Source organism: Falco biarmicus, chromosome 8, assembly GCF_023638135.1.
Source record: "Falco biarmicus isolate bFalBia1 chromosome 8, bFalBia1.pri, whole genome shotgun sequence".
Lineage (NCBI taxonomy): Eukaryota > Metazoa > Chordata > Aves > Falconiformes > Falconidae > Falco > Falco biarmicus.
Genome location: NC_079295.1, coordinates 21,538,857 through 21,551,762, shown reverse-complemented (window position 1 = coordinate 21,551,762; position 12,906 = coordinate 21,538,857). Strand labels below are relative to the sequence as shown.

The following is a 12,906-nucleotide window of genomic DNA, read 5'->3' as shown; positions in this document are numbered from 1 at the left end:
CAACGCTTTCGGAGCTGGTGTGATCCTCGGCGCCCGCCGTAGGCTGCCGCTTGTCAGCTGCCGGCGCCTTTGTGAGGCGGCGGAAGCGGGGAAGGGTGCTGCGGCCGAGGGGCGCTTGGAGCGGAAGGCGGTCCCGTTGCCAGGTGCGCGGCTGTCCAGCGGCGGCCGAGCCGCGCCCGTCGCCGCGGTTCCTCCCGGCTCGGCGCCGCCGCCGCCCGGCGGGGACCCCACTGTGTGCGGCCGAGCCCTGTCAAGTGAGGGGCGCGGCAGACAGGGTGGGGCCGCGGGGTGGCCCGTGCCGGGGCTCGGCCCTCAGTAGCTGGGAGAGGGTGGGGTCGGGCACTGGGGCTGTTCGGCGGCGCTGCTGCCTTCGCTGGGGCCTCGGGGCGTGCAGGGTCCCGTCAGGGTGAGGAGCGTTCTGCCGGGCTCCCGCTGGGGTTGGGGTGGGGAGCTTGGTCCCGGCGCACCCGGTTGGCACCGCGCCCCGCTGAAGGTGGGGCGGGCGCCGCTCTCCTCGGGGGTGGCGCCGTCTGAGCCGCTCGGCGGGCCCGGCTCGGCGTTAGAAAGGCGGGTGGGGGGCAGGAATCCGTGGTGTGGTGACAGCGCACCCTCCCAGCGCTGTTTTAAAGCGGCACGGGAATGCCACTTGAAACTGCTGACAGTAAATTTATTTATTGGCACTTAAATGTTTGCAGACAACATGGAGGAATGCATACACTTACCCTGATATATGTACTTTTAAGTATATTGGGGTAGATGTATGAGGCTTACATCATTTTGCATCCTTTCTTGTGCTTAGAAGCAAATGCTTCCAGGTTTTCTTAATTTTGAATTAGTGAACAGCTATATTACTGATGCTTGCTGTAGCATCTTTGTTATCAAGCTTAGTGTAAAAGTATTACAGATCCGTCATCTGTTGTGGAACCACTGCTGTGCTTTCTTTACTGACTTAGATTTGCTTAAAAACACTTCTTTTCACACAGCCCATTTATGCAGTTTTTCATACCTGTGTTCTAAATATTTGTTAAGTTCTGAAGTGTGGGGTTTTTTTCACCTTTTGTTTGTTGTTGACCTTCTTGTCTGTATTTAGTTATGTAGCGAAACTTTGTGTAGAATTTTCACCTTTAAAAGATCCACCATTTTCTTAGTACACAAAACATTTGGAGGGGTGGAAGATAATGCATATACTTTAGAGTTTTTCTGACCGTCGTGCTTGTATTTACTTTGCCTTGCAATTTATAGTAATCCCACTAAATCTTTTAATAAATCTGTATTTTGAATCCTGCAACTCTGTGTGGAAGGATATATAGCTTACATGCTTCTAAGTTATAGCGTGCCAATGTTTAAGCTGTTGAAGTGAAAAGTTAAGGTAGTGTCGGTACTTTTCTTGCTGTTTTCAGTCTCATAGTTAGCTCTGTAGCTGTACCGAATCCTGTGGTAAGATCAGATGACACAGTTTTTGGTGCCTAATGTTTATTTCAAAGCAGTTCCTTTGGTGTCAGAACTACCTTAGGAATGGAGGCTGTCACCATATCATAGTTCTGTTTTAAATCAGTCCCTTTAATATTGAAAATGTGTTAAGTGAAATGTGGACATAGAAATGTGATTTTTCTTTTTCTAAATTATTACTTTAAGACTTTTCAGAGTTCTGTTGTTTGTAAGTTAGGGTAGTTCCTTTAGTAGCTTCTTTAAAAGAAAGCTGCTATCTTTTTTTTTTTTTTTTTAAAAAAGGGGAAAATCCCCAAACCAAACAGTGGTATCTTTTCTGTTGATCAGTATTTCAGCCATGTCTGACAAAAGTGAACTGAAGGCAGAGTTGGAGCGCAAGAAGCAACGCTTGGCTCAAATCAGAGAGGAGAAGAAAAGAAAGGAGGAAGAAAGAAAGAAAAAAGAAGTAAGAAATAATTTTCTCTTAGAAATTTGACTACATGTGTAACTTGCTGAAAATTTAAGGGTAGGTTCTCTTAATCATTTGCTACATGTTATTCAGGGAGTTGTCTGTTTAATGATCAGTTGCTGATGCAAACATAGCACTTTTCTGGTAAGAGCAAACACCTACTGTTTTCTTTATAATTACCCATCTGGTGAGTTAGACTTCTAATTTTTCTTTTAAATCCTATGCTTGCATTAAGTTTGGATTTCTAAAACTAGTGTGTGCATGGGACATCATTAATCAAATCACTGTAAGGTATTACATAAAAGCTCTGCTTAATGAGTTGTGATGTTATTTAGAGAGCTCATTTCTGAAGTGCAGTTCGGAGGATATCCATATGAATTGTCAGACTGTCAGTATTGTTATTGTACAAACAACTTGCTACACTCTTCTGGTCTTTGATTCATCTTTAGTCTGATTTTTGAAATCAAAGCAACACTCAAGGTGTATACGCTACTTGTGTGTCAGACTTCGTTAAGTCTCTTTGCTGAAGTATGTGACAGTCAAGTGTTTTTCCTGAATGCAGATTATACCTCATAAAAGAAACTTCTGCTGGAATGTGTGGTATTTTGGGGTACTTTTTCAAGACTTCTCTGTGGTTTGGTTATCTTGTAGGTGTTCAAAATTAGCGTGTGACTGAAGACTGGGCAGCTGCCAGCTATACGATTCAGACAAAAAGGAGAGGGAAATATTTTAAATTATGAGCCTGTAGGAATGTATCACCTGTATCAGAGATTCCACATATGATACAACAGCTTATCAGTTGAGAACTTGCTCTAAAATTTCAAAATTCCTTTTGTAAAAGGAATTGTGCGATAGATTAGAAGCACAATGTGCAGTCACGTGAGGAGCAGTTAGTCCTTAATCATGGCATAGGGATGGAATAGCTTGGTCTGGATTTTGATGCTTCTGTTAAAGACTTGTATTTGTACCATCAATTTATATTTATAAAAATATTCACTTGCCAATGACTGAGTTGTGAACACCTTAGGCTATGAATTATACTTCTGTAAATGAATGAGCAGTAAAATTAGAAGGGGAAGATAGGGAGTGTTCAAGCATGTTTTACATGTAGAGCTTGTGTTATTTCTGGTTTTGAAGATGAGGATTTTTTTTTTTTTGCATGAAATCTAGGAGGTAATAGCACAACTTAAAGAAAACTACTTAAATGCTCTGTAAACTTGAAGTTACTGCAGAGTTATTTTTTTAAGACTTCCTTTTTTTTTGAAAACCTGAGGTTCAAAAGAAAGCTTTCGCACCAAACAGCATGTTGATGTTTTTGTTTTAAAAAATAACTTAAAGTGCACACATGGGCAATCATTGCTTTACATCTTACACATATTTTCTTAATTGCTACACAGTTGAGTATGTGCTCTGTCTAGCAAGTGTCCTAATACTTTCTTGACCAGAAGGGTGTGTCTTACTGTCATTCTAACTCTAGAGTGTTTTCTCTGACAGTTATTGTCACTTCAAAATTGGAACAATAAAATACTTTTATACACAGATACATAATATGTGTTTTTAAGTCCTTGCATTTTACAGTGCTTAGCATTAGTGTAAAAAAGGTATTCTTGATCTTACGAAGTGGCAGTCATTTTGGCAAATGAGAAGACAATTTTTGCATGTTTATGTCTTTTAAAGACCGTACCAAAGCTACAAAATTTTGTGATTCTTGTCTGCTGATTGCTTTATCTACAGAAAGGACCATCAGAATTACTACAGTCAAATATCTAACTTGTATGATGATAGGTTTCAGTAGCATAAAAAAACCCCTATGAGATCTCAAAAAAAAAAGAAAAGAAACTGTTTTGAATACCTGTTGAATGCTGTAACTTGAGTATGGAATTATTTTTAGACTGATCAGAAGAAAGAAGTTCTTCCTGTGCAAGAAGAATCTGATCTTGAAAAGAAGAGAAGAGAAGCTGAGGCATTACTTCAGAGCATGGGGTTGACACCCGAGTCTCCTGTTGGTAGGATTGTTAATCCTAGTTTGGGAGTTTTTTTGTTTGGGTTTGGTTTTTTTTTTGTGGGCATGGTTTTGGATTTCTTGGAATATTTTTTTTGGGGGGGTGGTTGGTCAGTTTGGTTTTTTTTTTAGGACTGTGGTATTTATATAGCTAGCATGAAAATTCTCTGGCCAGTATTTTGTGATGTGTACATGGTTTTGTACTGTTTCGGTTTGGGTTTTGTACTGTTTTCTCCTGCATGGTCTCTTTTAAATGTCAAGTGATGTGCTTCAGTACACGTTACTAAAGTGTAATTACATTCACTTCTGTCAAAGATAGGTTTTAAACTTAGTGGATTATTTAGTATTTTTTCTTTTTTCTCCTGTTTTCCCTGCACATTATTCTTCTTTATTTTATTCCTTTCTCTTTTTCATAATGCCAGATTTTAATTCCGACATTTTTGTGCAGTTGGTTTGTTTCCTGTGTCTTTTACACCCTAATTTTCCTTATCTCAAATACCTGGCTGACTTTGATGGAATAATAGCAAAGCTAAGAATAAAATTTAACTATCAAGAATGATGATTAATGCCATTCTTGGATGGGTTAGCGTATTGGTTGTTGCTTTTTGCCTTTACCTAGCCACATCTTTCTGGAAGATGAAAGTGAAGAGTGGTAATTCAACTCTGCTTTTTGTCTCTAGCTCTGAAATCAAAGGGGTTTAAAACTTATTTTTCAGTTTGACTCAGTGTTGAAGGTCAATTGCAACTGGTTTGCAAATAAAATAATTTATGTATATGCTAATCTGTGATTCTGTCTTCATAATTGCTTTTGCATAGTCCTCAAGTGTTCAAAAGTGAATGTGGAATAAACAGCATTATAGCTGTTCCCATTCCAACAGCCACAGCAGTCATTTTTAGTAATTTGAACTGTTCGCACAGACTAGAGACTGCATTTGGGTTATTTTGGCACTAGTGCACAGCACTTAAAGTTACCAGGTCTCATCTAGTAGAAACTTTGTTTGGCAGACTAATAGTTGAACACTTTCTTGTGTGAGGTTTTACTAAGGCAGCTGATGAGACTTGCTGAAATGCGTATGGTGGTGGTTGTTGATTATTTTTTTTAAAAAATCTGTGACAGAGAATCTGAAAACTACAGTATAGACAGTCTTTAAAGCAAGTAATTGATAGACTTTGAGTAGCTGTTTGTTGAAAGCTCTTTGAGGTGCTGACACTGAGTCACACCCCTGCAAGTGTTGTTTAATTCTATTAGGCATCTATTTAACCACACCATTCGACGTACACAGATTCACAGGGAATTAATTCTGTTCCTTTTCAAGATACCTAGATCTAATCTGTATCCTAAATCGAGCTAAAATGCCCTACTCACAGTTCTGTGCCTGAGGCACAGGCTGGCTCTGCTGACTGGGTACTGGCAAACTGTGATACTACAGTGATCTTATTCCTGAACTGAAGCTCGCTCACAGCTGACCAGCTTGGTGTGCAGATAGATTGAGCTCGCATTGTCGGTATAGTGGATAGTTTGAGATTAGATTAATTCACAGAAAATCGTACTAAAAATCCCTAAGGCAATTCCTGTAAACTGCCAGAGAGAGGTAGCCCTTATGGGAGAAGGGACCTTACCGATGCGAGTACACTTTTGATACCTACCATACTCGTTATATAAGAAGCCATACGTTAGTGAACCGAAATGACTTCCAGGAAGGTATTATAGTTTCATTCTGTGCTGGGGCTGGTGGAAATTCGCATGGTCTTTTCGTAAGACTCCTGGTCTTTTCCACCTCGCTAATGGGAAGACTCTGTTGAAGGCAGTTTGTCCCAGAAGAGGGCGTTGTAGCATCAAACCGGAGCTCCTGGGGTCCCTTGGCCGGCTGGCTGCTCGCTGGAGCTGCCCGACTTCTCAACAGCAGCAACGCGTTTCTCGCGTCACCTATTCGGTTAAGAAAGGGTGACGTTAAAATCTCATCTTTTCTGATAACGCATAAAAATAATGTAGGAATAAAGGCCTATGGACATTTCCTTTAGTATAGATTATTCAGTAGATAATAATGATAAGCTGAAGAATACATATATGTGCTCTTATATATACACCCATATTTAAATAAAATATAAAATCTATGTGTGTGCATGTATGAATTTGAGATATAACTCTAGATCTATATGAAAATCTCTTCCTGTGGGAGGAATGAATTTTTATTAAATTGAAGAATTCACTGTGATTTTTGTAAATTTAGGGTGGAATTTTTGGCAGCCAGAGCCATGTCTGTTTTGGGACTGGATGGGAACATTCTTCAGAATTTACAGTATACTTGTGATTGTGGGAATTCTGTAGGAACATTGCAGCTCTAAATTCAGAACTTTTCCTTGTCTGACCCCTGACAGAGTAGATACCAATTTATATTTGTAACTTGTGTTCGATTGACTTAAGGATTGCTAAGGAATGAATGTGTTCTATGAATGTTTTATGTATTGCTTGTAATAATATTATAAGGGCCTTCAAAACCCCCCTGATTCTTAAGCATAAACCTAAGTTTCATTAAATAATTAGTTTAACCATTTTGAAAAAGGAAAGTTGAAAGAAATACTGAAATAACTTCGTGTGTGTATCAGATTGCATGATACCATTCACTATTATGTATCAGTTCCAAGAAGCATGTTGCTCTTTGATTGCAGTCGTCATCTACATGTTGAAAATGAACTGACTTCAAAGGAATACAACAGTACTAGACTGTTTGTCTAGTAAAATGAAAGAAAACATGAAAATCCCCCAGAACCCAACACTAGAAACTTTGTTGTACTATGCAGGGTTTATATTGATTTGATTCCAGCTAGAACAAAAATAACAGTATGCTGTATGACAAAGCCACTTTTTTGGTCCATGCTTTGGTGTTTATATATTTTGAAACAAAAATGCCTGTTAAATACATTCAGTGTCTAATTTTTAAGAAAAACTGATGTCAAAGCTACATTAACCACTGTCTTCCTTTTAAGTTTAAGCAACATGATTTAGTGGAAATTACCCTTTGAAAATGGATGCCATCGTTTGTCAGAAGTTCAGTTTAAAAATATATTTTCAATTCATTTTTCTTAAACGTCTTTCCCTCCATGTCTTTTTTTTTTTTTTTTTTTTTACACTCTAGATGCATAAATGCCAAACAATTGCATGGAAGTCCAGCATGATTTGTTAACATTGTCTTTTCCCCTCTCTTTCTACTGTTCATTTTCATCCATGTATTTTTTGTTTGCCATTGCTTTTTTTTAATACTTCATGTTAAATTCATTTGAAAACATCCTAAGCTGTGCAACCTCTGCGAGTAGTAACAGCGGATACCTGTCTGTTTCACTATTTAGTCCCTCCTCCTACCTCTCCATCTTCCAAATCTGTGAGTACACCAAGTGAGGCTGGAAGCCAGGACTCTGGTGATGGCGCCGTTGGATCTAGGTATGTCACTTTCCTTGTCATAGTCCTTTGCTTAATACTTGTATTCTGAATAATTAAGCTTTAGAAGAAATCAAGGTAATTACTTAATTATAATAATATGAAGTTACAGTGTTACTTAATCTGTGAACAGTGATTGTTTTACAGAAGTATTTTACTTTAAAATTCAAAATGCAACTACGCTTCCTAATTTGAAATTGCCAACATGAACGTAGAGTTGTTTAAACTTGCAAATTTAAAATAAAATTATTCTGAATGTCTTGTGGTAATGTTCTTGTAAGCATGAATGTCTCAGGACAATAGAAAACTGGAAAAATCCAACTTTGGCGCTCTTCCTAGCCTCTTCTAAAGGAGGGTGTGTACGGATGATAGGCTATCTCCTTTTCCCCCCTCTATATAGTTGGCCTAAGAGAAGATACTGTCTACAAACTGCATTGCTTGTAATTTTATGCTTTTCGTTACTTAGAACAGTATTTCTCATTATTTCACTCAGCCTCTTTCATTTGGCCATGTTGGTACAGCCACAGGTTGTTGGGGTTGTTTTTTCAGTTCTAGTACTTGCCACATCTATTTTGTCTTTTTTGTGTGTGCATGGCAGTTGGAGAAATGCTGCTTTAAAAAGAGTCAGATAAATATTTCTGTTAAACTAGGAATTCCAAATGGCAATATATGGGTGATAGGTGGGAAACACTACTTCCAAAGGGTATTTCTGCCATTTCCCATGTACAGTCTGCAAATAAGAGCAGTATTTGCATATCAATATTGGTAACGTACATTTTCTTGGCAAATTAAGTTCACGCAGCTACAATTTACTGAGTATGCATTATGGATGAAGTTTAGTTAGAGCACAGTAACTAAAGCAGTTATCAGTACTTTTGTGCTTACATGAGTAGTTTTGGAGAAAGAGTGTATACTTGCACCTCTCTGAAACATCTTTTAAAAAGACTGTAGTAATGTCTTGTATGCATGTGGATTACGCATGCATAACTATATAGAACCTTAATCTGAAAATAAATCAGTGACTTAATGACCTGACCAAAGGTTGCAAGGTACCTATTTCTAAGTAGCAACCATTAAGTTAAAACAGAGAAGACATCAGGCAATGAACCCAAACTTTCTTTTTCTTTCTTTTTTTTTAACAGTGCCCTATCTTGTGCATAGCTTATTCATTACACAATGGAAGTTCACCTGTCATGTTAATAAAGAACCAATGTAATTGTTTGTTAACTGAGTAACAAGCAAGCTTTATGTTATTTTAAATCTGTGGTTATTGCTTATTAAATTGTTATCATATGTCTAGAAGAAAAAGCAGGAAATTATTTGTTGATGACTTTTTAAAAAATAATTTATTTCCATTCATATATAATTTAAATTTAATATGAAACTATGTCTGTAGGCCACATATCTGTAATTGAAAGTCGTGTTGCATATGGAATTTATCTGCCTCAGGTGTACTGTGCTCTCCGATTGTATGTTCCTAGGACACAGTAACATAATGTTCTATGCATACACTTTCTTAGGAAGCCTTGAGAAAACTGGTATCCTAAGCCTCTATAGCTTCCTGTGTCTGTAAACTTTAAAACCACGTCTGTCTCTTGACAATTTCTCAGATGTGGAAGCATAAAAAGATTGTGGTCTTGAACATGTGGAGGTGTGAATGTATAGCTAAATTGAAGGCGATAGAGTCACTGTTAAGAGTCTCCCTTGCTTATTTTCCAGCCAGTGGCTAACATTCTCTTCTCCCAGTAGTACAAGTTTGTACAGCATTCCTAATGTACATATATACTTGAACCTGAAAGTTAATGGCAAAAGTTGGACTGTGTGATATCCCCTTAGCATTATACCTGGCATTTCACAGGTGGCTTTAATATAAATGAGATGTTTTAGAAAGCCCAGGTTGTTCCACCAGTATGCTTGATAATCTTAAAACAAACCCTTTCATATTAGCATATTGTTTCAGGTCTTTTTTTTTTTTTTTTTTTTTTTTTTCCCATCTGTGGCTATTTGTTCTCTAGTGATGCTGCAAATATACAGACTGTCTGCTCTGTTAGCTTAGTCTTTTCTCCTCTGTGATGCTGAATCTTGCTGGTAACTTTACTTATTTAGTAATTAGAGCAGTGTTCAAACTGTGTTCCTGCTGTTACTTCCGCCTGTCTTTATTTTCATCAGTACAGATTTTTTGTTCCCAGTTTGATACTGTTCTTTCTTCCTTTTTGTCAGTTAAAGGTATAGATACAAGACTGGAAATTAATACAGTTGATTTTGGTTATGTGGATGCTTCACAGAATTAGTTTAAATACCAAAAATACTTTTTAGAGTTATAGGAAGTTTTAGGAATATGCTTGGATACAGAGAAGTTTGGGCATGCGTAGAAGAATAGGAACTTATATTCATTGAAGCTTGTATATAAATTAATTTAACTTAAGGCATGACAAATAACTGGAAGGCAAAAGGAACAGTATTTTACATCATTTTGGTACACATATAATAGGTACATTTTATCTCAGGATCTTACGTTTATTCTAAAATAACATCTCTGAGAAACATTTAACTGTATATGCTGTACTGCTTGTTGATTTGAACGATTTTTGAAAGGCATACTATCCCTGGTACCACTGAAGCAACTGTTGAAAGTTAAAAGAATGCTTTGAAAGCAGGAAAGCTACCTCAGTAAGAGCTAGGTTTTAAGCAGGCACAAAACTTGGAACCTCTTAAATTTGTAGCCCTTTTCTCCAAGTTTGTCTCAAGTGTATTGAAGAAGTTGAGAAAATGTTTGACAGGTGGTGTGGTAATGATGCAGCATTTGGATCTGTAGATAAGTCATCCTTTGCAGAACAACATGAAGGTAGAGGTGGTGGTGATTTGGGTGTTGCCTTTCTTTTTCTTTTTTTTTAATGGATGATTGAACAACATAGGAGCGATACCCAGCTTGAAGTCTCAGGCACCAAATTAAACTCCAAGCTTAAATTTATTTGGTCAAGAAAAATAGCAGAGACCTAAAGAATAAGTACACTCAAAGTAATTAACTTTATGGTAAAATGCTGTTTTCTGATAAGGAAAAGATATGGAAAGGTTTTAGAGGGTTAGGTGTTGCGCTACTGTTGTGGATGCGATAGCAGTTTGTAGAATGATTTTCTAAATATGAATACAGTGGATTTGTAATTCTTAATTAAACTATAATTAATGATTCTGCTGAAGCATACTTTCTACAAGAACAAGGTAGTGCATGACACATCTGTATTTATGAGCTTTTTTGGCATTGCCTGTACATTTTTGAGATCAATTTTACCTTTAGAAATTCTGCACCTGGTTTATAAGAACATTACCGTGTATGGGATAGAAATGTAAAATTACCTTTTATTGACTTATAGTAAATATTACATATTCCTTATTTTTTTAATGTGTTATAAAGTATGATTTTAAACCAAAAAATAATAGCACCTAAGAACTTCAGAAAAAACATGCATGCTCTTCTGTTAATCCCTCTTACAAGCTTGTGTTAAAATTCTGCCTAAGACTAAATGAAAACTTGTGGGGAAGGGGTGAAGGCTAAAAATCAAAGGAGAGGGAAGATTTATTTCCCCTTCCATATTTCTTGTGATACAGAAGAAACTTGGAATGGATCTTTTCTGTTCATTATTCCACATGACTTTGAAACGTGTTATTAATATGAAGCCCACTATTTCTGAGAGATTTAAATATCTTAAATGGACTTTGCTCTAAATCAGATGACACTTACAAGCCCAAGGCAGTGCTTAACCCATAATTACTGCAGTGTCACGTCTTGGAAACTCTAGCAGTTCTGTATCCCAGTGGAAATGCATTTTTGCCCTGCTACCAAAAGGCTTATGTGTTGACTCATTTCCTTTACCAATATGACAGTTTCCTCCACGTATTTACTGCTCTGGGCAAGATTGCATTACGTTAACAAATCTGTCTTCATATGACATGAACAAATCTGAACTGATTTTAAAAGGGATTTGAAGTTTTTAATGGTTCTTGTCAGTATTTAAAATATTTTCATTTGCCTCTCATAAAGGTTACATTTGTTTGCAGATCTTCAACTTTCAATCTTTAAAATAGTTTAATTCTTTTCTAATAGCTCTGAATTCTGTGTTTGCTTTTTAACTTTTGTATTTACTGCATGTATTATTGCACTGAATGTTTGCTGAATTTCCCTTAACTGATGTTACATTGCTTTGTTTCTTGTGAACAATGAAATAACTATAAGCTTACTGTAACTCTAGCATTTCATAGTGTGTATTTGCTTCACTAATCTCTGGCCTTTTTTGCTAATGCTGCATGATTGTTCAACCTGGGGTATCAGGACGCTGCATTGGGATACTGATCCATCAGTTCTTCAGCTTCACTCTGATTCCGATCTGGGGTATTGCATAGATTTCTTATATTCCCTCTTTCATGTACTTATGGATAATAAGTATAAGAGCTTATTTTTTCATGAAGACTTCAAGTTGTTGTTAAGAAACTGTTCTGTAAGTAACAGAAATTCACTATCCCTAGACTTAGTGCGGTTTGCTTGCAATAGGAAATTTTACAATGTACATAAGATGCTTATGTCTAGTAACAAAACATACCTATTCATGTTTTTCTTTGAGTGTCTTTGACAAAATATAAACTTTAAAAAGTCATTTATTTAAAATAAAAAGCTTAGATTAACTGTATTTTAAAAGTGATCCCTATCTTTTCTTGTGAATATGCTTATAAAAGCTGTAGCTCATTGTAAGCATGTACTAAAACCCATATCATGCTAAAAGAATTATGATTCAGCCCACCAAAATCTTTCAAAGGGGGTTACTCTTTTTCTTTTGCTTTTATCTTAGGAGTGGGGTGGATAATAAAAAGAAAATTAATTGGTTCATTGTAATATTACTATAGTACATACTTAAATTAGCTCTTTATAGGAAGCTGCAATGGCTGAATTAATGTGTGGTTTTTGGAAGTACATTATACATTGTAGTTTGATACTGGCTATAACTGCGTTTATAGGATCTTCTGTAAGCTAAGGTCAGAAAGCTCAGAGATTTTCAGTATTGTATTCTGGAGTAAAGTGTTATGGATAAATCACTTGACGGTGTGTGGGTTTCAGGTTAGACTTGCAGTTCTGCATTCTCAGTAGTATCTCAGAGGTAGACAAAAAAGGGCAGCAAAGTTAAAAGGGCTAGGACATGCTTTTTCCTGCTGAATAACTAAGCTGTTCTTAAACTTTAAAATCATAGAACTGTGCTTACAAACGAGACTCTCGTGAGCAGATCTGTTCCATTGAAAATAAGGATGTGTCATATATGTAGCAGTACTCTTGTCAACCACAAAGAGAAAACTTGAAAATTATACCTTATAATCCAGATATTTGTATATATATCCACATCTTTCTTTTTGTTGCAAATGTATAAATAGCTGCTGATTTTGGATAATAATGATAACAAAATATGAGTCACAATCACATGACTTCTTCAGAGTAAAGTTTTTACTGGATTTAAATTTGACTAAGAAGTGCTGTGACATGATGACTTGGGTATTGTTCTAGGCAAAATGTGAAGTAATTCATAAAGC

General features: G+C 36.9%; 1 protein-coding gene across 6 annotated transcripts in view; it reads left to right on the top strand.

Moving 5' to 3' along the window:
• DYNC1I2 (dynein cytoplasmic 1 intermediate chain 2) overlaps nucleotides 1-12,906 on the top strand; it is a 30,289-nt gene that overhangs the window by 180 nt on the left and 17,203 nt on the right. The window contains exons 1-5 of one of the 6 annotated variants that reach the window (XM_056348900.1): nucleotides 1-143; nucleotides 1,777-1,894; nucleotides 3,789-3,903; nucleotides 7,248-7,338; nucleotides 11,663-11,722. In XM_056348900.1, the coding sequence (XP_056204875.1) occupies nucleotides 1,787-1,894; nucleotides 3,789-3,903; nucleotides 7,248-7,338; nucleotides 11,663-11,722 (374 nt within the window). In that variant the 5' untranslated portion in view covers nucleotides 1-143; nucleotides 1,777-1,786. Of the gene's footprint in view, nucleotides 255-311; nucleotides 407-1,776; nucleotides 1,895-3,788; nucleotides 3,904-7,247; nucleotides 7,339-11,662; nucleotides 11,723-12,906 lie in introns of those variants that run through there. The other 5 variants (XM_056348902.1, XM_056348905.1, XM_056348904.1 and 2 more) reach the window with 5 other exon arrangements.